General features: G+C 64.1%; 1 protein-coding gene across 1 annotated transcript in view; it reads left to right on the top strand.

The window, feature by feature from the left end:
* The first annotated feature begins 2,887 nt into the window (after positions 1-2,887).
* Positions 2,888-27,219, top strand: part of LOC119096683 (histone deacetylase 4) — a 37,108-nt gene continuing 12,776 nt past the window's right edge. The window contains exons 1-13 of the mRNA XM_037219576.1: positions 2,888-2,896; positions 3,337-3,444; positions 7,303-7,386; positions 10,186-10,335; positions 11,114-11,175; positions 12,585-12,706; positions 14,061-14,192; positions 17,237-17,337; positions 17,828-17,947; positions 23,658-23,763; positions 24,585-24,721; positions 25,489-25,671; positions 26,310-26,423. Of these exons, the coding sequence (XP_037075471.1) occupies positions 2,888-2,896; positions 3,337-3,444; positions 7,303-7,386; positions 10,186-10,335; positions 11,114-11,175; positions 12,585-12,706; positions 14,061-14,192; positions 17,237-17,337; positions 17,828-17,947; positions 23,658-23,763; positions 24,585-24,721; positions 25,489-25,671; positions 26,310-26,423 (1,428 nt within the window). The remainder of the gene's footprint in view (positions 2,897-3,336; positions 3,445-7,302; positions 7,387-10,185; positions 10,336-11,113; positions 11,176-12,584; positions 12,707-14,060; positions 14,193-17,236; positions 17,338-17,827; positions 17,948-23,657; positions 23,764-24,584; positions 24,722-25,488; positions 25,672-26,309; positions 26,424-27,219) is intronic.

The raw sequence follows: 27,219 nt of genomic DNA, 5'->3' as shown, positions 1-27,219 counted from the left end.
GAGCGAGTTCGAGCAGCGGCGACGCCGCCACAGCCCGCAGAGCGCCACCGGCTGCGGTCAAGCGAGCACGCCTGCTGAAGGCGAGCGACACGCCTGCTGAGGGCGAGCTGGACCGGCGCCCGCTGTGGCTGGCGAGCAGAGCTGGAGCGGTGTGCCCTGTCCTGCCCTGCCCTGCCCTGCCCTGACCGTCTGTGTGTCTGGGACCCGATGCGGCCCGCGCTGCTCGGCTGGCAGCCGGCCCGTCCCGGCCCGGCCCGGCCCGACCCGGGCCGTTCGACAGCCGGCCGGCCGCCGCCGCCCCTGAATCAGTCATGGATATTTCCTGTTGTGAGGCGCGCGCGCCTGTTGGCCGGCCGCCCGTCGCCGCCGTTGGCGCCGCTGCTGACGCCACCTCCACATTGGTGCTCTGCCGGGTCTGATGACTTCAGCCGTCCCAGTCAAAGGCTTGGGAGCTCAAGTCCCCGATTGATGGGCCCGTAATTCCTGTTGTCCCTGACCCATTATGCGCGGCGATGCACACGTGATGTGTTTGCAGCGCGTTAGACCGGTGTGTGGCGGTGTGAACGCGCCTGCAGCGGTCTTTTATGGCCTGCTGTCTGGGGCGTGCACCGAGCTGGAATGCATGCTCCGCGAGCTAACAGTTCCACGTGTGCATTTGCCGTGCGTCCTCCTATTAAAGCCAGAGTCTGCGAAATGGCTGATTAATTACCGTGGTTGTTCCGTGTCACGACAGGGTTAGGTGGAGGTGGCGGGGAGGGGAGGACAGAATTACACCAACATCCGTGTAGTGGCATGACGGTTCGCCGTTCTCACCATCGCTTCCCTTCTGCCGGCAGTAATTTGTTTTGCTTCTGGATTATGGCTAGAGATCACACCTGCTCGCACGCTTTGAACTGCGACGCTGTCAGACCCGGACTGGCTTTCGCAGCCTGGTGGTGATGACCTGGACTGACGGCGGGTGCCCGGTGTTGGCGACCCGGGCTGACGGCGGGACCCGGTGGTGATGCCCCGGGCTGACGGCGGGACCCGGTGGTGATGACCCGGGCTGACGCGGGAACCCTGTGGAGATGACCCGGGCTGACGGCGGGCCCCCTGCGGAGATGACCCGGGCTGACGCGGGAGCCCTGTGGAGATGACCCGGGCTGACGCGGGGGCCCCGTGGAGATGACGCGGGCTGACGCGAGAGCCCTGTGTGAGGTGACCCGGGATGACGCGAGAGCCCTGTGGAGATGACCCGGGCTGACGCGGGAGCCCTGTGGAGATGACCCGGCTGACGCGGGAGCCCTGTGGAGATGACCCGGACTGACGCGGGAGCCTTGTTGAGATGACCCGGGCTGACGGCGGGAGCCCTGTGGAGATGACCCGAGCTGACGCGGGAGCCCTGTGGAGATGACCCGGGCTGACGCGGGAGCCCTGTGGAGATCTTTGCCAGGGCGGCGGTCGGCCGGCCGGCTGTCCCGCGCCAGACTCGCGCCTATGTCGGACGACTGGGGCGCCGTAGACGCCCCTGCGTGTGCGTGTGGGACGTGCGCGCGCCCCGCGGCCGGTCGGCCCCCGAGGTCGGCAGCGGAGAGTCCGCCGCATGGGTGAAGCCTGGGGCCTGTCTCGCTGTCCCCACCGCATTAACCGCTCTGGACCTCCGCGGCCCGGCTTCGGCAGCCGACGCTCTCCAGCGTCACTGAATGACTGTCGCTTTGCTGAGTCATAGGCGGTGTTCGTGTGCTTTTGATGGGGAGTACCCGTTCCGCCCTCGGCGACTGCCGTCGACAATGGAGGCTTCCTTTTTTATTTTGCTGAGATGCCCAACGCGTCCGGAGCTCTCTGGTTACATCGAGGCACGGCTTGCAGCACGACGACCATTGCTGCAGTAGGGATGGTGTGCGTATTTCTGGCGACTGACCGTCGTCATCCGAGCGGACGTGACTGCCGCTAGGCTCGGGACCGACAGTGATGCGGGGGCTCCGAGTCTGGCGGAGAGTCGGCGAACTGCTGCTAGGTGTGGACCCAGCAGCAGTTCGGCAATCATGCTGGGGCTCTGAGTCTGGCGAAGAGTCGACGAACTACTGGTGTGTTCAAGCCCGGCAGTCATGCTGGGGCTCCGAGTCTGGCAAAGAATCGACGAACTGCTGCTGGGTCCAGGCCCGGCAGTCATGCTGGGGCTCCGAGTCTGGCGAAGAGTCGGCGAGCTGCTGCTGGTGTGTTCGAGCCCGGCAGTCATGCTGGGGCTCCGGGTCTGGCAAAGAATCGATGAACTGCTGCTGGGTCCGGGCCCGGCAGTCATGCTGGTGCTCCGAGTCTGGCGAAGAGTCGCCGAACTGCTGCTTGGTCCAGGCCCGGCAGTCGTGCTAGGGCTCCGAGCCTAGTGAAGAGTCAGCTGTCCCTGGGTAGCGGTGGTGGCGCTAGTCCGCCTGGCGGCAGACACGCGAAGTGAAGTAAAGCACACCAGTAAAGCCGACGCGTCCTGAAACACTTCTTCGTAGTTAGTGCGTCCGTTCCAAAATGCTGCAAGCAAACTCGTCTGTCCCCGAGTCAAGTATCTTCGATCGCGGCTGGGTTTTTTTTTTCGCGGACGCGTGTAGTTCACGGTAGAAGTATGGCGACCTTTGCCAGATGTTCGTTTAGGTGGAACGTGGTCGGAAGTCAACAGCAGACGAGCCCATGCGTGGGCGGGGTTGGACCTCTGAATCAGCTGAAAGCTGGCGCGAATGACGTTATCTCCTTCATCTTGTTTTTGCCCCCTCCGCAAAGGCTAAGGCTCATGTCATAGGACTTCGCTCTTAATGACTGGCATCAAAGAGATCAGTGCCAAGTGCACCTTTAACCCTAACTGCGTAAACAGCCGTATGATCTACCTGACCAAAATTTCAGGTGATTGGGCCGGCTAGAAATGTTACAGGTAACACGGATTGGGCTGTCTCGCGAATTACCTTGTCCCAGCGAACACTCGCCGACCGGCGGTATCCGATGAACCCGGAGACGCCTCGTGCCCAGCCTCGTGCAATAGGTGGCCATGTCGAACGGTGGCATGCCTGTCTGATGCCTGAAAGCGTTTTTTGAAGACTGCAGTATCGCGCTCGCTTCTACGGCATTTAACCACGGCGTAACCGGTCCCATCAATGGGCTTGGGTTCTGCCGATCGCTGCACAGACACAATTGTGGGGTGTGACGCCTGCCAGTGTTGTCGAAAACCGTGCATCCGGCGGCGTGAAGACTTGTTGGTCGGTTCGCACATGTGGCAGAGGCTGCGCACCGCGTGGGGGACCCCCGTACCACCGCAGTCCGGACCCCGGCGGGAGCTCGCGCTGCTCCGCTGACGCTGCCCTGACCGCGTTGCAGTTACGCCAACAGCAGGAGCTGCAGCAGCAGTTTCTGGTGCAGCAGTTCCAGGCGCAGCAGCAGCAGCTGACGGAGCAGCATGAGAAGCAGCTGCAGCAACACATCAAGGTACGGTCACACACGCACACATTGTCTGAGTCCGTTTGACAAGTGTTGCGTGTTTAGGTGGCCGTCAGTGGTCCGCGTGTTGGTCCAGCAGCAGTGCCCGTCGCTGTGTGGAGTCCTGCCGTGTGTCGGACCGTCCGAGTGCTGTCTCTCTTTGCTGTGCCTCTGGACGGACATGCGCTGGTCTGTGTCAGCCGTGCTCCTAGTTGCGTGCGTGTAGTTGAAGCTTTCCGCGTTGCCACCTCCTAAACAGGGCATGTTTCCGTGCGAGAGAGCCGCGAAGTCCGACACGGTGTTGCTGTGCTGTAAAATTACTATCACCGTGCCTCATCATCCTCAGCATCCGTTCAGGTTTCGGTGGAACTGTGTGGGTTAAGTCCCGAGTCCCGTTAAGTGCTGTCCCGAGTGCAACAATGCAGTTTTGAGCTCGGTCGAGGTGGCGATGACCCCCCAGTCGTGGTCATTATATTAACTATATGTTGAGAAGTTGCCTTCTAAGTTTCTCATTTCACATGTAATCAGTGTGCTCTTTCTTTTTTTGCGTTCAGCATTGCCTCGGCTCCAAACCTTTGTGTTTTGAGTTTGTGAGATTGCTGTACCAATTTTAACCGGATGGCAGCAAAGCGGTTATGTTTCATCTCAGAATAGATACTCAAAATTTCCAACGACAAAAACGCTGAGGGCTCCTGTCAAAACATTCCACTTGAAGGTCACCTACCATAACTGCCAAGTTTGCAGCGGCAGGCGGGCGGGAGCTCAAAGCAGTTCACCGCCACGCTTCAAAATGACTTTGGCAGACTCCATCCTTGGTGTTGTGGTCACTGAATTATCAATGACAAGATATTCTAGGTTGGAAAAATTGCCCGGGTGTCTTGCCATGTCACGACTTGAAGTCACGTTGTCATCAGGCGCAAGTGTAACAGAAGCGACCTGTGGAAAAAGCCCTTCCTGTCAGGGTGAGGGGCGGGCGATGCCGTGTAGCCCCAGCAGCTGTGTACGTCGTAAAGCCCCAAAAACGACGTCAGCTGCGTGTGGAACTGAATAAATAGGTCATTGCGAGTTGAACAGTGCGCGATTTTCTTATGCTTCGATTACCTTTGTTCAAGGAAGGGGCCGGCAAGGACCCTTATCGGGTGTAAAATATTTCGAAATGTGCGAGGCTTGAACTCATCGGTCGTTACTTTGATCGAACTGAAAATGGTCCCGCTAGGTTCGGAGCGTGAGGCAATGGTGTACTTACGTTGGCATAGAAATCGGAGAGATTAATGTTGATGTGGCATTTAACTCATCGATGTGCAAAGAATCTTGCCAAAAATAAATCACGATCAGGTTTTGAAATCCTCAGTGGTGATTAAACGCCACACGTGTACTTGTTTTTTTTTAGCGAAGCTTCATTGCGAGTCTTTAGCGCTGGAAAGCGCCTCTTTGCTGTTCTCTCATATATGCTTAGGCCGTGCAGTCTGTGAATACGGATCAAGCGGTCAAAGCATGACATACTAAGTAATCTGAAGAATGGCAATGTTGCATTAGCTTAACACGATCGTTCAAGCAATTTTCTTCTATTGTCATCGAATTATATTGTACCATTCCCATCGTTGCCGTTCTGGATATAGGCCAGTAAAGGCAACCACCTAGCGTAACCCTCCATGTACGTCCAAGGCTACGGCTCGGTTGCCGCGGCTCTGGTACTACCAAAAATTACAGTGCTAGATTCAGAGCACCAGATAACCCCATGGGCGCTGCATGGCCTTCAGCAGTCGATGCGCCCTAAAACCCCAAATCATCATCATCACCAGATAACCCCAACAGCACATTCTCACTTAATTCTAACGCGGGAGTGCTAGACCTCATCCCTCTGTCCTGGCATGATCTTAGATTTCCTGGTATCGCCGACTCGCGGGTCATTCATGCAAAATTTCTCCGTACGTGTCCTTTACGAGGGAAAATACGGCCGCCGACGTGTTTGCGAAAGGTGCTGGGCTGCGGCCGCCCGGACTTCAGTCCATGTTCTGCACGGCGGCCCGCGGCGGGCCAGGGCTTATTGGATCCCGAGCGCAGTGGCCTGTGGTGATCAAGGTCTCATTCAACTGCTGGGTTGATTGAGCCGTGAATGGTTGCAGCTAAGCGAATCGGCGGCTGGGCGGACTGTGATGGGCGGTGGAGAGCCGCGATGCTCCAGCGCTGAGCTGGTGCGGGCCTGATTGCACCGCGCCGTCGGCAAGCTAATCCCGTAAAGTTTCTGCACCGAGCATGGATGCATTGCTCCATTGCCGCGTATTGGAAACGGCCCTCGCCAGCCGGCGTCGGCTGGTGAGGGCCGAACATCGTTGGTGGGCCCGCCGGTCACGCGGACTCCTGCCCGGGTCTGCCGGTCACGCGGGGCGGTGGTCGTGGCCGGCCGGCTCAATGGCGCCGGCTCATCGGACTACCGACTGATGTGTTGACGCTGCCCGCTGATCAGACGCGCGTGCTGCGGCGGCGGCGGGCCCGCTGCCTGCAGACCAGCGCGGGGGGGCCGGCAGCCGCCTGGCCCAGCCAGCCGGCTAGGGAGCCAGCCCCACCTCACTGGCCGGCCGACTAGAGAGCCAGGCCCCAGTGACCGGCCAGCTGGCTGAGGAGCCAGGTCCTCCTCGCTGGCCGGCTGAGGAGCCAGGTCCTCCTCACTGGCCGGCTAGGGAGCCAGGTCCGCCTCACTGGCCGGCTGGGGAGCCAAGTCCGCCTCACCGGCCGGCTGGGGAGCCAGGTCCGCCTCGCCGGCTTGAAGTGCTCGCCTGGCGTGATCCCGTCTCACAACCGTACGCCTGACTCTCGCCATTTGGCGGCGCCGGCGTCCGGCGGCTCGCCTCCATCAGACGCTGGCGCTCGGAGCGTCCATCGCAGCGAGCGGTGTTGAGCCGGCGCCCCCGCAGCCAGGGTTGACCGCGATTGACTCAAACCGCGATGTTGGAGACGGAAGGTGCGTCAGGCTTCGGGCTCTTGTCAGGCGGATAGGCGCCGGGCTCGTGGTTGTTTGAGTTGTAAACTCAGCGCTTCGGTGCCGACTCTGTCCGATCTTCAGGTCAGGGGCATCAGCGCCAATGCCGCCGGCGGCGAATGCACCGGTCCGGTACGCCGCCCATGGGCGGCCGGCGGGAGGCCGCGCCGCCCACACCATGCAACCACGCAAAAGCCAGCACACAATACTTTTGGGGGAGAGCTCAGACAGCTTGGCCCTGAAAAAACGCTGCCGCTGCAGTAAGAGCGAACCGTGGCGGGTAGTTATCGCGAGGTGACTTTCCGTGGTGGCTTCGCATAACTGCGCCAGCGCAATAACAATGTGTCATGTTTATATGCCGTTGAGCATGTGCTACTCATTACGGTTGATAGTCGTATAGTGCGACGCTGCACAAGTCTTCTAGCTTTGACATTCAAAAGAGTGCAAGGGGGCGTTTGAATGCTTACCTAACGCGTCCACTGAAATAGTTATCATGCGCATGCGATAAACTGGGAATCGCGGGCACTTTCTGTTCAGGGGTCTGGCTGTGTTGTGCTTGGTGGGACTGCCATGGCGAGTATAGGTAGTCACATCACGCTATTGGCCGCTGCTCTGTGTTTTGGGGCGCGCTGCTGCTTCTGCTGCTCTGTTCAGGCTGTTCCCATGTCCCCTCCTTGGCTTTGTTGCCCTTCCCACGTGCGATTTCCATCAGTGCCGCGCCCTGGTCCCGTCTGGAGTGAGCCATGTCTCTGTCCCGCTGCCGCCGCTGCCGCCGCCGCTGCCGCCGCCGTCCTGCGCCGGGCGCCGGCCGGCCGCGCCAGCCGGCGGCGGGGCAGTGGTGGCTCTAGCGGCGTATGTGTGTTCTCCAGCATGTTTGGTGGCAGCAGGTGCAGCTTCAGCAGCATCTGCTGGTCGCCCAGCACCAGGAGCGCTCCGACCACCAGGACCCCGACTCGCCCATGCATGACAAGGTCGGTCGCCGCCGCCGCCGCCGCTGCGAGCACCTCCCCGCTCCTCGCCTCGCCTTCCCTCCTGCCACTGCATGTGACGCGCCTGGCCGCCCCCACCGCTTCAGGGCCGGGCTGGCCTGCCACCAGCCGTGGTCAGCCCCGGCTGGCGGCCCGCTGACACTGCCGTGCCCCCCGCTCCCGGCTGGGTGTGTCGCGCACGCCGGGGCGCGCTGCGGCACCTCCTGGTGCGCGCCTCTCCACAAGCCGTCCGGGTCCTCGCTGAGGGCCTGCCGCCTCAGAGGCGGACCTGGCGCCGCACGGGGGCGCGTGCGGTGCGCATGTGGGGTGCGGTAGACACCTCCCTTCGCAATGACCCAGGCATGGATCTCAGTACTAAGCAGGCACGACTCCTGACCCGTTGGCTTCACTGAGGCAACTTTGTCTGCGAAGTGACGTTTTTGTGTGTATGAAGCCGCATGCGCATGTCTGTGTGTGTGTATGTGTGACTGTCTCTGTTGGTCTTCGTTTTTAGCTTTTGCTTCGCGTACTCCATCCGCTCCCATGTCTACCGGCAGACTCCGTTGTGCCAGGCCCATGGCTTTCGCCCTTCGCCTGGTTTGAAGCAGGCACGGCGCTCGAGTGTCGGGCAGTGACGCCACTCAAACCGTGTTTGACCGCGCTGGCTCCAGCCCCCATGCCTCTCCTCTGTCCGAAGATGGGCTAGACATTGTGGAATCGTTATTGAAGCAAATATGTGAATTCCTATGTTACTTGAGCGTTCTTCGGAGCGCTTTTGCAATTTGAATGCAATGCAAAATCAAAGCGTTCGCAATTGTCGGACATGACAGTGTACCTCTCTTCTCTAACACCATGTAGTGTGACGTAAAACTTGAGGATGTGTATAAAAAGGACAGCTTTTGCACTACAAGGCCGCGCTAAGACATTTTTGAACTGGGGTGTGAAACTTTGCCTTCAGTGCAAAATTAATCCAAATGCTCTGGCTTCAGTTCGGTCTACCCGGTATTAGCGTGATATGGGTATTGATATTGTTCTCGCTTGCCAAACGAATCAGTGGACACAAAAAGCGTCGTAACACGTGCTTGGTAACATGTTTTGGTGTGGCACATAAACAACGTGGATTGGCCGGTCTAAGCAAGGGGCGTCACTGCATGTGCAATTACATGAAATTGCTCGCCAATGTGCATGGCTTTCACTAGCATATGTGTTCAGCACTCATTTGTTAGTCGCAGAGCATGTTTCTGTGCGCGTATTCCCAAGTTGCCTGCATGGAGCAGAACAGGGCAATGACGGCGCAGTTTTCGCACAAGTCTTCGAATACGCTGTTTGAAACGCATCGGGCAAGGTCTTTGTGTGGTCGGGGTCGGAGCGCCGGCGACGCGCTGGGGCTCGCAGACGTCACCTTCCAGCCACAACGGATGAGGGCTGAATACCGTCAGACATCTCTGTATACTGCTGGTTGATTATTTCGGCATAAGCACTTAATGCTGCAAAGCGAGAGCTGAATGCCTTTCTCGCTTATTTAGACCCGTGATTCAGGGGCGGCGCAGCAGGAAATATGAAAACTGCTCTTTTTCATCGTCCTCGACAATCACCGATTCCACGGCACCGACGTCACTCATCTCTACTGCTCTCGCCCACGCCTAGATGGCTAAGGCTTTACAACTCTTCGTGGACTCCACGCACGCCTCCACGCTGTCGCCCAACACCCGGCCGTATGCCGTCGTCGGGCTATCCTCAGCGTGGCTGCCTGACGCGGCGGTCCGCAGCCAGAGCGGCATGTCAGGCCAGGTCCACAGCGCGGCGTACGTGAAGATCACGACTCCCTCGGCTCCGGCCGGCCGGCTACGTGGTCACGAGGTCACGTAGCGTGACCCGCGCGAGCTGGCGGGGCGCGCGCCGGGCGCCAGACTGCGCCGGCGGGCGGCTGTCGTGTCGGCCGGCTGTTGGGGCGGCTGTCGTGTGGCTCAGCCCAGTCGGCGCGGGCGGGCGGGCCGTGTCCGGTGTCCGGGGAGCGCCGCGCCGGCCGGCCTGCGCCGCTGGCCGGCCGGCGCGGGCCGATGGGGAGGTGCAGCGGCTCCTCAAACGTGACCGGGGTGTCCCCTTCCCTGCTGCCGTCGCCGGCTTACGCGCCGCCCCGAACCCCCCTCTTTAGACGTCCGTGCGGAGCGATCGGCGTCGGTCTGGCCAGGCGGGTCTGAACAGCCGTCTGGCTGACTGGCCGATACGCCTCTGCTCTGTCTGTGGTCCGATAACGAATAACCGCGAGTGTCGGCTGGCCGCCCTGTCCCGCCGTCTGCCGCCGTGATGTTTTTCGCTGCCGTATTCCGCTCCGGTTTGTGGTCGGGGCGTCCGCCGGTGCTAGCTCCCACAATGCTGCACGTGCGCAGGCATGCATGCATGTACGTGTATGTGTGCATGTTGCACGGCGTGTCGCTCCTGCCGCACTTTCGGCTGTACCGCGGCCTCTGCGTCCGGCAGCGCGCCTTTGTGCTCGCGAGCTGGCCGCCTGCGCCGGACGCTCAACGCCTTTTGCACTTGTCACCATCCGCTGCTCCGTCGGCTGTAGCCTCCGCTGCCCTCTCGACCGCGGAAGAGAGACGCTGTCACGAACGGGCTGCGTCTGGCGGTCCGGCCGTTGGAGCCCGCCACCGTCCGGGTCGTAACGCGCAGGGGCACAGTGCCGGTCCCCTAGCCGGGTCATGGGACCGCCGCGCGGGCCGCCGGACGGCCGGCCGTGCGGCGCGCGCGGCCGCGGCTCGAGCCTGGCGCGCCTGTTGACTGCCGGACGATGCGCGGCAGGAGTACCAGGAGTCTCAGAAGAAGCGCGAGGAGCACCAGCTGGCGCTGGAGAAGGAGCGCCGCGAGCAGGACCGGCTGGAGCAGCTCAAGAAGAAGGACGTGCGCGAGCAGAGCGCCGTCGCTTCCACAGAGGTCAAGCAGCGTCTGCAGGTGAGTGTCGGCACGCTCTGTCCGCCCAGCCCCGGCCCCGGCCCCGGCCCTGGCCCTGGCCCTGGCCATGGCCTGGCCCTGACCTGGCCCTGACCTGGCCCTGGCCCTGGCCCTGGCCCTGGCCCTGGCCCTGGCCCTGACCCTGACCCTGACCCTGACCCTGGCCCTGGCCCTGGCTCTGGCCCTGGCCCTGGCCCTGGCCCTGGCCCTGGCCCTGGCCCTGGCCCTGGCCCTGGCCCTGGCCCCGTCCCAGTCCCAGGTCCAGGCACGATGTCACTTGGAGCCAGCGGGCGGCCCGCCATTACAAGCAAGATGGCATCCCGCTCACTTGTGCGCTACTTTGTGGAAGATTTGCAAATTGGCCCGTGTCTTTGCTGGTCCCGTTGACAGGTGCACTCGCGACACAGAGTACATGAAGGCGGAAGGGAGAGGGGGGGGGGGACTGGTTCTCGGCATGGCTGGTGGGTTTGTGCTCAGCGCTGTGGCGGTAGTGTGACCTGCCATTTGACCAGGGCAGAGAGGCCGCGTGCTGGTGGGCCGGCAGAGCCCAGCCGTGCGGTGCCGGGCCGTGCTGCGCTGTGCCGCGCCGCGCCGCGCCGCGCCGCGCCGCGCCGTGCCGTGCCGTGCCGTGCCGTGCCGTGCCGTGCCCCGTGCCGTGCCGTGCTGCGCTGTGCCGCGCCGTGCCTCGCCGTGCCGTGCCGTGCCGTGCCGTGCCGTGCCGTGCCGTGCCGTGCCGTGCCGTGCCGTGCCGTGCCGACAGTACTGCTGTGTCCGACAGGAGTTCGTGCTGCAGAAGAAGCAGCGTGAGGCGGCGGCGGCCAGCTCGCCGTATCGTAACTGGTGAGTCACGTTGACTTTATCGGCTCCCCCCCCCCCCCCGCTCCGAAAACAGCAGGCCACCCGGATACGCCTGAGGTGTTACGTTCACGCTGGAGCGCGCTGGAGGCCGCAGGCTTTGGCCCCGAAGCTGCGCTCGTCAGGCGACCGAAGAGTGGTGAAGGTCATGCCCGAGCCTAGCACCACCGAGGCGGCTTGTCAAATCTTAACGCGACGCGCAGGACCGGCTTTGGTCTGGAACGTGGAACAGAATGTCTCCTTCCCTGCTTGCTTTTGATGTCGATTTGATACTTGAATGGGGAACTTCGCGCACGGAAATGCCCGACTCCTGCGGCCGCTCAACCTCTTGTTGCTGACTCATGTCGAGGGCTGCTAGTAGGCTACACGCGGCTAATTATACATGCTCTTTACCGTGTATAAGACTAGGGTTTTCGTGTTTCGCCACTCCCGCGGTGCAGTTGCGGGCTCTGACACGTGGCAGTGCCTTGTTAGTTCCTTGTAATGTTCATACACGAAGTTAAAAAAACGTCAAACGCACGCTCGGGAATTGAGTAAAAGTTGATTTTTTAAGGTATTACCCCGAGCTTGAGCAGCACGTTAGAGCCACCCCTTCCGCCGGCGTGCTGGCGGGATGGGTACATCATCATCGTTATCCATTATCGCGGCACCCTGCAACGTATCAGATGGTGGCATTGGCCACCTGGCTGCGAAGGCACCGTTCCAAAGCTGCCAGATGTTGTGAATAACAGACCTGCATTTCAATTAACAAAAACTGACAGGGGGTACTTCACATTTAACACACTAACAGATTGGTTGTGAAGCATGGAGTGTAGGGCCATTCAGGAAATTGCGCAACTGACGGGCGGTGACAAGTCTTTTTTAGTTGCGCGTGATCATTGTTTTTTTCGAGCTTTCGCGTCGGCATACGTGTGTTGACAACACCTTGTTCGATAGTCTCCATTGATGACCGACCACACAGATGGCCTGGGCGCATCGCAGTGATCGTACGATCTTCATCCAAAGTGCATGTAGACGACAGCCTGTGCAACCCCATACCCTTATGAAGGCTTGCGTGGTCCGTAATGGACGGCGGCACTCGAGCGTGTCCAATAGCATGTACCACACCTAGTGTAACGTTATCCCAGCGAGCAATCAGACGTGTTTCTAGAGTCGTAACGAACCTCCACGCGTCATTGTCATTAACGTCAGTGTAGATTGCCGTGCTTCCCACTGCCACTGCCGTGTTGGTACGGCGGCTGCCGTGTGTATGTGTGGCCGTGTGGCGGGGCGGCGCGCTCGTGCTGGAGCGTAGGCGCCTCCGCCGGCATGCCCGCCCGCCCGTCTGTCTGTGTCGCCGCCCGTCACCGTGCACGTGAACTAACGGCGTGCGTGTCGCGTCCGGCGCCGTCCAGCAGCAACCGGAGCGGGCCCGCCCACCAGCGCTCGGCCGAGAAAGTTAACGCGTCGCCCCACCCCTACAGGACGTCCGTCCTCTCCAAGTATGACGACGATTACTGCCCGCTCAGGAAGACCGGTACGTAGGGCCGCGCTCGCGCCCGCCGCCCCCGCCCGTCCCTGCCTGTGCGCGTGTGCGGGTGGGTGGGTGTGACCGCCGGTCGCGCCCTGCCCCGCGCTAACAGCTCGACGGCTGGCCGCGCCGCCCGGCCGCCGCCGTGTGCCCGGCAGCTTGGCGAATGCATTTTTAGCCTGTCTATTTTAACCGCTGGCCGGCGCTGCGCCGCGGCCGCCCCGCCCCGTTAGTAATAGCCGGCCGCACCGGGCGGACCCGGCGCCCGGCGAGGGCGGTGGCGGGGCGGCTTCAGCGGCGCGCCGCGCCGACGTCCCCGGGCGCGCTCCGAGCAGAGCCGACCGCGTTGGGACCTGCCGCACGCGCAGGCCGTGGGGGGGGGGCATCGTCCAGTCGAGTTGTTCCGCGCGGAAAGGTCATCAATCTCGCGAGGCGCGTCTTTGTGTTTGGAGAGCGTTCTGCAGGCGCTCTGTGCTTGTATGATGACTGCTGGCGGCACGCCGACGATGACTAATAGCAGCCGCTTTTTGTTCGAACCAAAATTTGCTAGCATTGAGCTTAGGTTCTTGCTTTATTGGGGAATTTCAGCCACGTGGACCAATAAGCTCTCCGTTATCAGTCATGGGCCCCCGTCCGCTCCCTAACTCGTTCTTGTTGTTGGCCAGTGCCATTTCGCCGCGACTCTGGACACGAAGGTTGTGGGCGGATGGCAGGGCGCGTGTCGCGCCTAAAAATAGTGTGATTGGTGGGCGGCGAGAGTGCTTCGCGCTGTCGTGTCCGCGAGGCGGGCCATCGGCGGCGGGCGCCGCCTATTTCCGGCTGGCCGCTGCGAGCGGCCGCCTATTTCTGCCGCCACGCCCGGCGAGCGTGGGCGCTGACTCAGCCCAGGTCGAGCCGGCGGCGCTGGGTCGACGCGCGGCACAGCCGGCGGGGTGGGGTCAGGGCGCGTCATGGGGACAGCACGGCCGGGGGCTCCCAGCGCCGCATCCCCTCCCCCCCCCCCTCCCTCCAGACAACGCGGGGCGGGACGACGTGGCCCAGACAGATGAGATCCCGCGGCTTTGCCGGGATGTCGTCCTTTGCGTGTAGCCTAGGCTTGTAGATTGGCCCTCATTGTGGACGGTGGAAGGAGCACTAACCGCACGCGGACTGCCCGCTGGGCTGCTCTGGCCCTCAGCCGCCGTGGGCTTCTTCACATCATGTCCCGACGGGCGAGCGAGCGTGGCAGCTGGCTTGTCCGGAGCTCGGTGTCGTCTGTGTGAGATAACACGCCTGTCGTGTCGTGTGCCGTGCCGTGCCGTGCCTGTCCGGTGGGCGTGAGCGTGCGCAGCGACTAACGGCGCGCCGACGGCCGCCGCAGCGTCCGAGCCGAACATCAGCCTGAAGGCACGCATCAAGCAGCGTGTGCTGGACCGGTGCGCCGGCTCGCCTCTCGGCCGCCGCCTCCACGAGCACGCCGGCGGCCCCATCAAGCACAAGAGCAAGCTGGCCCGTAAGTACCGCCGCCGCCGCCGCCGCCGCCGCCGCCGCCGCCGCCGAGAGCGGGGGCGGGGAGGACCCGAGAGGGGTCGGGACCCGGACCCGGCCCACCTCCGCTGCCCGGTGCCAGCCGGTCACGGGCTGTCACAGGTCAAGCCGCCCCCGTCACCCGCGGTTAAGGGCATGGCGGCGGGCCGGCCAGTGTCCGGCTTCACTTCGCAGCCGATTGGACGGCGCAGGTATGACGAGTGAAATGTCGCGACAATTACGTCATCATCCCGAACGAATTCCGGTGCGGTTATGAGGCTGTGACAGTGGGTTTGTGTCACGGCGGTTTGTGGTACTTTATGGGAGGTAGGGATGATGGTGAGATCTGAGGAAAGGGATAAGTGAGGATAAGGTAGGATAGCATAGGTGAGGATATGAGAGGATAGGATAGTTGAGGATAGGATAGGATAGGTGATGATGGAATATGATGGGATATGATAGGATAGGATAGGATAGGATAGGATAGGATAGGATAGGATAGGATAGGATAGGATAGGATAGGATAGGATAGGATAGGATAGGATAGGATAGGATAGGTGAGGATATGATAGGTGACTGTAGATGGCGAGATAGTGGGATGCATGGTAGCCCATGAGGTGGGAGCTGAGAGCTGAGACAGAAAGTGGCGTGTCACCGTATGAATTGTGACAATAACACCATGAATGGCTAGGTAGCGCCTTGGTTTCCCGACACCTAGACTCGTCGATACCCCAGAGCTGAATGTGTCCTGAGGCGCTGATTGCTCGGTGCCGAAACGTGTGGCCCTCCAGCTTGAGGGCAAACGTAGACGTTCTGTTTCACCGCGATTGAAAAACAAAGGCGAGGACCTTTAACCTTTTTTCGGATTGAGTTGCTCGCGTGTCCTGAGGCACTGGGAGTGCTTGTGAAGATTTAAGAATCCTGTTAAGGGCCTCGGTCGGCGACCAGTTTTATCAGCTTTATTGTTGCATCGATGATGTTGATAACCAGGTCTATTTTGGGAATTCCAAGAAATCAAGGTTCATGCTGTCCATTCGAGGAATGTTGTCAATCGACTGTCAGCATGAAGTACGCTAAGCAGGCCCTTACGATTTTTGGTTTGCCTGTAATCTCGATCTTTGGGCAGGTGGATGGTTTTCGGCGCGTACCGAATGAGCAGGATGTGTCCGCGCATTTTGCGGTAGCGTGTAGGCGATTGACAGTGATTTATCAGCAAAAACAAAAACCAAAACAAAATAAAACACAACAGGACTGTCAGCTCAACTAAACACCATTGATCCGCCAGCCGTTCACGCCGTAGCCTCGTACATCCGGAGGACATCCGTGTGTGGCCTGTGTGTGCTTGTGAATTGGTTGAGGATGGGGGACGGGGTGGGGGAGGACCAGCGGTACCGTCGTCACTCCTGCCGGACTGGCGCTGACACCCCGCCGTTCCCGGCCCGCTCTGGGTTACGGCCTCTGCCGCGGCCGCCCCGCAGGACCCGACGTAGGAGCGGCGCCGCCCTGGCCCGGCCGGCGGCTCGCGGCCGGCTGCTCTGGCGCTCGGTGCGGTCGTCTGTCTGTGTGACGTCGTGGTGGGCTGGGCCGGACCGGTCGGCCGCGCTCAGGCCGGTCGGCCCGGCCCGGCCCGGCTCGGTGAGGGCGGGCGCCCGCCGGCCGGGTGCCTCGGCGGCCGGCGCGCTAGCCGGCTCGGGCATAGACGGGCCCCTGTCGAGACGCAGCCGGAAGGGTCCCGAGAGCGGCGGCAGCGCCTCGCGGGCGCCGGGCGTCGTCAGCGGACGGCCGGGCCGTCACCAGGCCTGCCCGGTCCCCGGGGCGGCCGGCCCGATCTCCCAGTCGGCCCCGTCCGGCCCGGCCACTGGCGGCCGTGCGCTGGCCGCTGTCCGGCCGCCGTCTGAGCCCGGCCGACTGGAAGACCTTGAGCCGGGACGCCGCGGCGCCGCTCGGACCGGCCATGTGCGGCACAGTGCCGAGCGGCGCGCATCTGCCGCCGACGGGCCGGTCGGTGACGTCACGGCGGACGCTGCAGCGCCGGCCAGCGCTCGCGCCGGCGCGTCCGGGACTGGCGCGGCGAGGCAACACTTTTGGCGGGCTGAAAATTAAGGCGGTGCTCGCGTGCGTGAAATCGAACCCGTGCAGACCGACGTGGGGTTTGTTTTCTGGGTGAACGGTGCAGGATTACATTTGGATAAATGTTTCAATTTGTCATGCGTCTCAACTTTTGAAGAATTAAAGGGTGAGCAGATGTGATTCAACACGCAATATTGCCGCATTTCTCAGAATTTGGGGCTGGGCTCTCTACCTCTTCCCCCCCCCCCCCCCTTCCTTCTGATCTGCCGCCTGTGCGTGAGGCAAGGCCGCCGAGTTAGAGACCACACGCGGCGCGTGTCGGACGCGCGGCGGAGGTGTGGCGCAGCCGGCAGAGCACGCCCCGCCGTCCGCTCGAGCCGTGTGAGGTCATCCCGTGCCGTTGGGTGCCAGTCTGTCGGTGACCGGCCGTGTCGGACCGCCGCGGCGCGCCCCGCCCCGCCCCGGCGGCGGCGTCTCGGCGCTCGCGGCCGGACGCGGTCGGCGGCGGCGGCGGCGGCGGCGGCGGCGGCTCGGCGCACGCGGCCAGCTCTGGACGCGGCGCGGCTCTCAGCGGCGGCCTGCCGGCAGCGGTGGGAACGACCTCCAGGCTGGGAACGGCCGCCGGCCGGCAGTCTGGCGTGTATGGCCTGTTGTCGTGACGGGTGACCGGTTCGGAATCCAGGCTCACCGGTAGCGGGGCGGCGGGGGGCAGAACTCGCGCGGTCTTCGAGTTGCCGGGTCACTGGGTATGGGGCTCAGCCGTTTGACTGTCGCAAACGCTGCGGCAGCTGGCGTCGGACAACGCCGTCTGTTGCGCTCTTCGCCTTTGTTGACGAGCCGGGATGGCACACTCGGCCGCCGCTCAAGCGAGACGTCCGCCGGCCAGACGGGTCGGCGTCCTGCCACGCCGCGCGATGCTGCGGCCGGGGCCTCCCTGACGGGGGCTCCTTGTGTCGGCAGTGGAGTCCAGCACCAGCACGCCCGACTCGGACCCGAGCTCGCCCCCCAGCGCGTCCTTCCTGATGGCCAGCGGCCGGCTGGGCGGCACCGCCATCCAGGAGGTGAGGTGGCGCACCGCGCCGCGCCGGATCTGTGCGTGCGCACCGGAGCGTGGGCACAGGACAGCCACCGCCCTCCGTGCGATGTAGCGTAATGCGGATGCGTAATGTAGCGTACACATGGGCAAGCGCTTCTGTGGTGTGATGAAGTCAGCGCGTGACGTATCTGTCTATGGACGTTTGTAATGTCCGGTGTGCATATTGTGCTGACATACTGTTTGGTGGGAATCGCCGGGGATTGGAATCGCCGGGCTTAGGTCGAGAGTTTCAACATTGCTCCCCCGCCCGCACAGATCCCACGGAGGCGACACTCAAACCGGTTACGTGGGCCCCTGGTGTTGGACGAAACGTGCTACCGCCCGGTCCTCGACACGGCCCGCGACGTGGGGCTGTGCGGCGCCGTGGTCGGTTGGCGCGGTTGTCGGTCGCTGTGGCGGCCCGCGTGCCCCGTGCTGCCTCACACGCCCCTGACGCGCGCTCCCGTCCGTCGCAGGAGGGCGGCGGCTTGCCGTTCCACCTGGCCGGCCTGGGCGGCCGCGGCGCGCCGGAGATGTCGCTCTACAGCAGCCCGTCCATGCCCAACATCTCGCTGGGCAGGCCGCCCGTCCACACGGTAAGCCGGCCGGTCGGCGGTGCCGCTCCCAGCGGCGTCGGCCGCGCCCCCGCAGCCGCCCGTGCTGTTAGGAGTGCCCGCGCCGCGGCTGGCGGCACCCCAGGCCCGTGTCTGGACAGCGCCGGCGTTTGGGAGCGGCATTCTGCTGTGTTCAGATCTGTTTTGAGTTGCTTGGATTGAGTGTCTGGAATTTTCCCGCGCTGTGTGTAGCCGTGATTAAAAGAAGAGACGTGGTAGATGTGATGTACACAGATGGTTTGGCAGTCGTTTAATGTCGCGCCTCGTAGCGATCCTTGCTCCCGGCCTTGGCAAGCAATGGTGCTTACACCCTCAGAAAAGCCCGCTTCCTTGCCTCGAACGTTTTTTTCTTTACTCGTTCACAGCGATTTGCATATTGCAACGGTGCCTGTCGGCGAAATGTGGTGACCTATTCAGCAACAGTTTCAGCGGAAGAATGCATCGTCATCGATATCGAGCGAGCGCGATATATGCATTCGCTGATCAACCACTGACATTTCGAAAGGTTCTTTACCCGTCGCTGTTTGTGTGGTCCATATATATATGGCCAGAGGAACCAATAACCACAAACGGTTCGTGGAATCGACTGCGGTCATTTTCCAGCGAGACCTTTGAGCTTCCGGGAGCCAGCGTCCTTACGGAAATAGAGTTAATAATTCAGGAGCGTGCTTGTTTGATGATGTTAGCTCCTCGCATCGACCCGTCCAGATTTAGCTCGTACTTCGTTTCACTTTTACAGCTAGAAGTTTAGTGCGGCTTCCGTTAGTGCTGTCAGTTGGATGGCGTTTGTGGAGGCTCGCCGTCTGTGGTATACCCGGAAGGTGTATTCGCAGTGCACCAGGAATGTGCTTCTCTACGTGATGTCGCGTGAAATAAGTCGGACGTGTTCGCAGTGCGGCACGATTTCTGTTTGCGTTTTCGTAACTGTCGCGGCAATAACTGCGCATGTGAAGACACGAAGATTCTCGTTTGCAGATACTATGATGCTCCTAAAAATGGCAGCTGCAAATTATGGGCTTGTAACGTAAAACACCTTTGTTTCACTCGTAGTCGGTCCTGGGCACACAAATTGACCTCTTCGTAATTGAATCTTGAAAAATTGCGCCATTTCTGGCTTAGTTGGATCGAGTCTCGGGAGAACATTCCGCGCGTCCTGCTAACATCCTGCGTGACATCACGTAGCATCTTTGTCGTCCGGGTCCCGGCGAACAAACAAAAGGCACACAATCTATGGGATATAACATCATGAATAACGTCAACGGCATCGATTCGTTGTCGTCCGGGTCGCTGGAAATGCACCTTAAGTGGGGCTTTTCCGGGCCGTGTTCACAGAGCTCCAATACGGTCCCATTCGGCGCATGAAACATCGGCACACCAGATTACCAGAACACCATATCACGCACCACGCAGTGCGTGGTGCGTGAATGAGCCTGATATGGTGAATGCGCCGTATGTTTTTGCGGTATTTCGGGAGCAGGCTCGAAGCGCCCCCTTTAGTCCGCATTCATCAACGGCGGCCGCGCGCTGACGTCGCCGACGACGCACGCTGGGGACTGATGAGCCTGCTTGGGCTTCCTGCTGACCCGGCCCGCGTCAGCGTCAGCGGCTGCGGCCCGGACCGGGCCGGGGTCACCACCACGCCTGCTGCGTCGCCCGGCGGCGGCGGCGGCTGGGCGGCCGGCCGAGCGCCGTGGCCGACCGACCTCGCCGGCCGCCCGCCCGGCTGTATAAATACCGACGTACTGCGCAGCGCTGGGCCGGCCTATTCGCGGCGGCGTCGGCGTATTTCTAGCCGTCCCGGGAGAGCAGCGCCCGACACCGATCGACCGCCGCCGCCGCGCGCGCGCGCCGAAATAACCCCTGCGGCGTGCGCCCGGCCGGCCCCGGGCCGCCGCTCCGGCCGTGTGGGAGGAGGACGAGGCGGTGACGAGCTGCCGCAGGAGGCGCGCGGCCAGAGCGGCGGCCGGCGCTCGGGCCGCCGCCTGGCGGCCGGCGGCGGGACGGCCGCGGCGGCGCCGCCGCGCCGCCGAGGTCCGCTCCTGACCGTCCGACAGGGTCAGGGCCGGCCGCCGTCGGCCCGCCGGGGGCCGTCGACGGCTGCGGCGCCGCCGGTCGGCGGGGCGTCAGCGGGGCGTTCGGCGGCGTCCGGCAGTGTGTGCGGAGCACTGCGCGCCGGCCGGCCGCGGCGAACGGCGGCCAGCCTGTGCGTCTGGCGTCGGGCTGACAGCGGCGCCGGCAGCCGGGGCTCTGTCGCCGGGCGGAACCGGCGCCCGTCGCCACGCCGGACCGCGCCCGGTCGTTGCAGCTCTGCACCAGCTCCGGCTGCGACGGCGGCCTCTGGGCCGCGCGGCGGGAGGTCGGGCCGCGCCCGGCCACGAGAGCTAACACTGGCGCTGGGGGCGCGCTATGCTGCAGGCGCGCCGGTCGGTCGAGCAAGACACCCGCAAAGGCGCATCCAGGCGGCATGAGCTTATGGGCGCGGAGACTGGCAATGTCACACAGAGATGCTGTCTGTCTCCGAGCCGCAGGCGCCGCTGTCTCCGAGAATGTAGGTTGACAATGTCTCGGAGAGACTTACAGCGGGCCTTCTCGCTGCTGTATGTATGGGTACATCTTGATTTCACCACGTGGCTTCGAGCGAGAGGAACAGAGAAGTCCTATATCATTCACGGGACGGACCGTGAAGGCTGCGGTGTTCACGGTCTATTGACCAACGTACTTGTACCCTATCGACGCTGCGCCCGCCCGACTGAACGGGCCGTGCGCCGGTCGTCCTTCGGCTACTCCTGGCTGTGCGTCGTCCGTCCTTCGGTAGCTGCCGGCCGTCCTTCGACAGTTGCCGGCCGCCCCTCTGCGTAGCTGGCCGTGCCGGCGTCCTTCGGACAGCTTGCCGGTCGTCCCTCGCTAGCTGCCTGGCCTGTGCATCGTGCCGTCCTTCGTAGCTGGCCGGCCGTCCTTCGGTACAGTTGCCGACCGTCCCCTCGGCTGCTAGCCTGGCTTGCAGCCGGCCGTCCTTCGGTAGCTGGCGGTCCGTCCGCAGCTGGCGGCCAGTCCTTCGGTACCTTGCTGACCGTCCCTCGGCTGCTGCCGGCCTTGCGCCGGCCGTCCTTCGGTAGCTGGCGGTCGTCCTTCGGTACCTTGCGACCGTCCCTCGGCTGCTGCCGGCCTTGCGCCGGCCGTCCTTCGGCAGCTGGCGGCCGTCCTCCGGCTGCTGCCGACCGTGCACCGGCCGTCCTTCGGTTGCTGGCGGCCTTCCTTTGGCAACTGCCGGCCGGCTTTCTGTAGCTGGCGGCCGTCCCTCGGCTGCTGCTGGCCGCGCGCCGGCCGTCGTGCGGCAGCTGGCGGCCGTCCCTCGGCAGCTGGCGGCCGGTGCGCCGCCTCCTCCGGCCATCAGTCTCCGTCGGCGGCGGCGATCAATGCTCATCAGGCGACCTTTCACCTGACCGCGGGTCGCCGCCAGCCGGGAGCGGCCGGCCCACTCGTCGAGGATTGATCCGAGCCCCCACCGCGCCGGCCGGGTCGTGGGCTGGCCGTGGCGGCGTTCGAGGCCAGTTGCCCAGGTTTGGCTGGGCCAGGCGGTGGGGCTTTGACGCGAACCAAGGTCGTCATACGATAAAACATTAAGTAGCCAAACATCAAAGCACTGTACGGCCCCTGCGAGTGCCTTTAGCTTCCGGCACCGTGATGCTTGGCCGGTGGCCAGGGGTTTAGTGGCCAACTATTGCAACTTGTCTCAAAAAGGCGCAGTAGAATCTCGCCCATCAGCCAATCCGCGCGAGCGATTGCATCTCAACGCTGAATGTCAAACCCGTGTGTCTGTTATCTCCTCGCCGGCCGGGCTCGGCGTACCCTGGACCGGCATCAGCGGCACCCGGACATGGCGTCGACGGCCGCGGCCGTTGGCGGGCCTGCAGGCGCCGTGGGCGACGCCGGCCGGTCAGCGGCGCCGTCGGCGGTGCGTGAGAGCGGTTGGCGGCGGCGGCGGCGGCGGCGGCGGCGGCGGCGGCGGCCCGGCTGGCGTGGCCCGTGACCCTGTGTGTGAGCTCCATCGATCAGCCGGGCCGACGGCGCGCGACGATCGATGGCTCCTGACCCGACGCCGTCGCCCCAGCGCCGTCTTCAGACGCGGAAGTGGCCCCGACCGCCGTTCGGCCGCCCCTGCCCGGTGTGCGCCGCGTCGATACGGGGCGCGCTCGCCGTGGCGGCGCCGGCTGTGCCGCGCGCCCGTTGCGTGTCCTACGCGCGTCCGGCATCCACCAGCGCGCCAGCCGAGGCCGCTGGAGTACGCGAGCCATCAGCAGACGCCGGAGGGCCGCGCTGTGTCGGCGGCAACGAACCGCGGTGCGCCGACCCCGCCGCCAGGTCCGTGCGCGGCTAGCGTCAGCCCGGCGCCGGCGGTCCGCCGTCTTAGCTTCAGCTCCAGCCCCAGCCTTAGACTCAGCCCCAGCTCCAGCTCCAGCTCCAGTCCCAGACTCAGGCTCAGCTCCAGCACCAGTCTCAGGCTCGGCTCCAGCTCCAGTCCAAGCTCCAGGCGCAGCCCAGCTCCAGCCCCAGCCCAGGCTCAGTCCCAGTCCCAGCCCCAGGCTTAGTACCAGCCCCAGCCCCCGGCTTAGCACCAGCCCCAGTCCCCGACTTAGTACCAGCCCCAGCCCCAGGCTTAGCACTAGCCCTAGTCCCAGGCTTAGTACCAGCCCCAGCCCCAGGCTTAGCACCAGCCCAAGTCCCAGGCTTAGTACCAGCCCCAGTCCCAGGCTTAGTACCAGCCCCAGTCCCAGGCTCAGCACCAGCCCTAGTCCCAGGCTTAGCACCAGCCCCAATCCCAGGCTTAGTACCAGCCCCAGCCTCCGGCTTAGTATCATCCCCAGCCCCAGGCTTAGCACCAGCCCCAGCCGCAACTCCAATCCCAGCTCCAGTCCCAGCTCCAGGCTCAGCCCAGCCCCAGACCCAGCGGCTGCTGGACCGAGCTTGGCACTGGCTGGGGGTGGTGGTGGGGGGACAGGCAGGCGTGCCGGTCGTGGGCGAGGTGGGCGGGGCGTGTCGGCCCGGCTACAAATTGCCGGTAGAAGGTCAGGTCGGCTAGAGCGGGGGCGCGCCGGGACCATCGCTCAGCCGGCTGGCGCGGCCGGCCGCGCCGCGTAGGCCGCCGGCCGCCTCACGCGAGGGGCTTAACGGCGCTCGGGGCCGGCGACTAATGACCGGCCGCGCCGAACAGACGGAACCGACGTACCGGCGCGCCGGCACTGAGAGTGCGGAGCGCACCAGGCGACTGGCCTGGCGGGGCCGTCTGCCGAGTCCGCGGTCTCCCGGCACCGGCCGCGCCGGCCGGAACCTCCCTCCGGGGCTGACCTGGCCGGACTGGTGTGTGCTCAGCGGCCGGGCGGCGTGGGCAGCGAGACGGAGCCGTCCCGGCCCGGGGCCGCCCCTGGTACTGACTGATCTGACCGTGATGGGTGTGTGTGTCCGGCAGGCCGTCGGCCCCGGCAGCGAGACGGAGCTGCCCCGGTCCGGGGCCACCCCTGGTACTGACTGACCTGACCGTGATGTGTGTGTGTGTGTGTGTGTGTGTGTGCGTGTGTGTGTGTCCGGCAGGCCGTCAGCTCCGGCAGCGAGACGGAGCCGCCCCAGGTCCGGGGCCGTCCCTGGTACTGACTGACCTGACCGTGATGTGTGTGTGTGTGTGTGTGTCCGTCAGGCCGTCAGCTCCGGCAGCGAGACGGAGCCGTCCCGGCCCGGCCCGTACCCGCCGCTGATTCCGATCGGGGCGCCCATCATGGCGCCCTTCTTCCCCATGCTACCCGGTGAGTAGGCACTGCTCGCGCTGGCCTGGTTATGGCCACTCTGAATCGATATTGCAAGTGAACCTCGACTCTGAGCGGTGGTCATTGGCGCGTGCACACAGTTGTGCGTATAAAGGTGCGTTGTGCGCCTTTGACGAGTGTCGGTTGTCGTCATGCGTGACGTCAGTTGGCGGGTGTGATGGCACGCTGGGCGGCTGGTTAGCGGCTAATCACTGTAGAACACTCCTCTGCGTGCAGCGTGGCGTGAGAGTGCTGATGATGGCGCCGCCTTGGCAGCCTGTTCACTGAGGTCACTGAGCCGGGGTCCCCAGACCGAAACGGGCCTCAAGCCCGGTTCCTCTGCCCGAAGCGTGTCTCGAGCCGGGGTCACCAGCTTGAGGCGTGTCTCGAGTCGGTGTCACCAGCCCGAGGCGTGTCTCGAGCCGGAGTCACCAGCCCGAGGCGTGTCTCGAGCCGGGGTCCCCAGCCCGAGGCGTGTCTCGAGCCGGGGTACCAAACCCGAGGCGTGTCTCGAGCCGGAGTCACCAGCCCGAGGCGTGTCGCGAGCCGGAGTCACCAGCCCGAGGCGTGTCTCGAGCCGGGGTCCCCAGCCCGAGGCGTGTCTCGAGCCGGGGTCCCCAGCCCGAGGCTTGTCTCGAGCCGGGGTCCCCAGCCCGAGGCGTGTCTCGAGCCGGGATCCCAAGCCCGAGGTGTGCCTCGAGCCGGAGTCACCAGTCCGAGGCGTGTCTCGAGCTGGGGCCACCAGCTTGAGGCCGGTCTCGAGCCGGGGTCTGCCGGTTGCGCCGCCTGCACGCTCTGAGGCTGGACCTCCGCTGTTGCAGTGATAGACAGCGAGTGCGCGCCGCCCACGTCCCCCGCCTACATCCGCAAGCAGATGGAGACGCTGGAGCAGGTATCGCGCACCTCCAACCCGCTCATCAGCGGCTTTTACCCGTCGCACGGTGTCACGTGCGCCCAGGTGAGGGTCGGTCCCTGCCCGGCGTTGCGGGGCGGGGGGGGGGACGGGACCTCTGGAGGATCAGTGTTTATTATGGGGCGAGACGAGGGTACCCAGGTGAGAGGTGATCCCCGCCCGGCGGGAGGGGGGGGGGGGGTGGCGGGACCTCTGGAGGATCAGTGTGAGGGGGGGGGGGCAGACGGGGTGCCCAGGTGAGGGGCGGTCCCCACCCGGCGATACAGGGGGTGGTTCTCGGAAGGATCAGTGTGGGGGGGGGGGCAGGACGAGGATGCCCAGGTGTGGAGCGATCTTCGCCCGGCGGTGTAGGGAGGCGGGACCTCTGGAGGATCACCGGGGGGGGGGGGGGGGGGGGTCAGACGAGGGTGCCCAGGTGAGGGCGGTCCCCGCCTGGCGATGAAGAGAAGCGGGACTTCCCGAGGATCAGTGTGGGGAGGGGGTCAGACGGGGTGCCCAGGTGAGAGCGGTCCCCGCCCGGCGGTGAAAGGAAACGGGACCTCCCGAGGATCATTGTGGGGAGGGGGGGGGGGTTAGACGGGGGTGCCCTGGTGAGGGACGATCCCCGCCGGGTGTTGCGGGGGACCTTTGGAGGATCGGACGCGGCAGCGTAGGCGGCCCTCCACACGGCCTCTGGGGCGGTACGTGCGTTCGTGTGTGGCGCCGTGGCGGCTGGCGCTGTCTGTTTGCTCTTGGCCGACGGTCTGTCGGGCGCGTGTGCTCGCACGCGGTGCTGATGCGGTGCTTGACCGACGTGGCCCTGTGTGCGTCAGGCGGCGCAGGCGCGACTGGGCCGCACCATCCAGGGCCGGCCGCTGAGCCGCACCCAGTCGGCGCCGCTGCCGCTCGGCCACCCGCTGCTCCAGCAGGCCAGCCTCACCCAGCAGCAGTACGACCAGCTGGTCAAGGAGCGCCGGCTATACGAGCAGCAGCACCAGCACAACCTGCTGAAGCAGGTGCGACAGGCCACGGGGCGGTGGGCACCAGAGCCCAAGCTTCAGCGGTGCTGTTGGGTGGTTATGTCTCCACATTAGTCAGTGGCTTCCATTGTCATTGGCTTTTGACGCCCTGTTGCAAACCGGGACCTGCAAAAGTTTCGCACGACGGGAACTGAACCCCAGACCTCTCGATTTGGAGCCAACTGCCGTAACCACTCGGCCGGTTGTGACCTTGCTTGACCGTAAAGCGGCTACAGGCTCATGCTCGTCTCAAGATTGCAGCGGCCCACAAGTTGCATCAGCGATCCTCGATCGCTGATTGGTCTGTGCACACGTCATGCTGTGTGCCCTTCCGGCATCAGGCCGCTTATAAGGCGTCCACTCCCCACTACCCGCACACGATCGCTGAAGCTCTGCCCGCTCGGGACGGCGGAGCGCTGTCCGACCGACCGTCACTGCGCCAGACCTCTAGGCTGTCATGGGGCGTCGCCGGGGGGCGACCTCCACGGGCGGGAGGAGCAGCCTCGCCTCGGCAGGACTGGCGGTGAGCAGCCAGGCGGCCGCACTGTCGGAGTCGGCCCTTCGCAGTCTGGACAGCCGGTGTGTGTCGCCTGCGCCCGGCGCGCCGCGCCTGACCCGCGCCCCGTCTGTTGCAGCACATCCGCCAGACTGTGCTGACCCGGGCCGGCAGCAAGAACCACGTGGAGAACGTGGAGGAGGAGACGGAGGCGGCCGTGGCGCGCGAGATGCAGGAGTCCAAGGACGCGGAGGTGAGCCACTCCCGCTGCCCCCGCGTCGAGCTCTCGTCGAAGCGGGCTGTAGACCCTGCGGTGGTGGTGGGCCGGCGGCTGGCCATCGGTGGTCACAGCTGGCGGTACACCAGCTGAGGTGAGCCGCTCCCGCTGCCCCCGCGTCGAGCTCTCGTCGAAGCGGGCTGTAGACCCTGCGGTGGTGGTGGGCCGGCGGCTGGCCATCGGCGGTCACAGCTGGCGGTACACCAGCTGAGGTGAGCCGCTCCCGCTGCCCCCGCGTCGAGCTCTCGTCGAAGCGGGCTGTAGACCCTGCGGTGGTGATGGGCCGGCGGCTGGCCATCCGTGGTGACAGCTGGCGGTACACCAGCTGAGGTGAGCCGCTCCCGCTGCCCCCGCGTCTAGCTCTCGTCGAAGCGGGTTGTAGACCCTGCGGTGGTGATGGGCCGGCGGCTGGCCATCGGTGGTGACAGCCGATGGTGCAGCAGCTGCTGACCGGCGGTCACAGCTGGTGGTGCAGCAGCTGCTTACCGGCCGCCGGGCGCGAGCTGTGGCGGCAGAGGTGTGCGGCGCCCACGGCCCCGTCACCCGGCCTGACTCGTATGCACACCCTGCCCGGCGCTGCCCGACAAGCGGGGACGGTCGCCAGCGGAGCGCGAGGACGATCGCGGCGACTCGGGCAGCGGCGGCCTGTGCAGCGACCCGTCTTGCTGCCATCGTGATTACATGTTGTCACATACACATACCACACAGCCTGGTACAACCAGGCACATTAATGATGCAATGGGCTCAGTGTCCCTTCAGAATAACGCTATTT

This window comes from Pollicipes pollicipes, unplaced genomic scaffold, assembly GCF_011947565.3.
Source record: "Pollicipes pollicipes isolate AB1234 unplaced genomic scaffold, Ppol_2.1 Scaffold_4295;HRSCAF=5057_pilon_pilon_pilon, whole genome shotgun sequence".
NCBI lineage: Eukaryota > Metazoa > Arthropoda > Thecostraca > Pollicipedomorpha > Pollicipedidae > Pollicipes > Pollicipes pollicipes.
The sequence above is the reverse complement of the archived record's forward strand: the minus strand, read 5'-3'. Positions and strand labels throughout refer to the sequence as shown.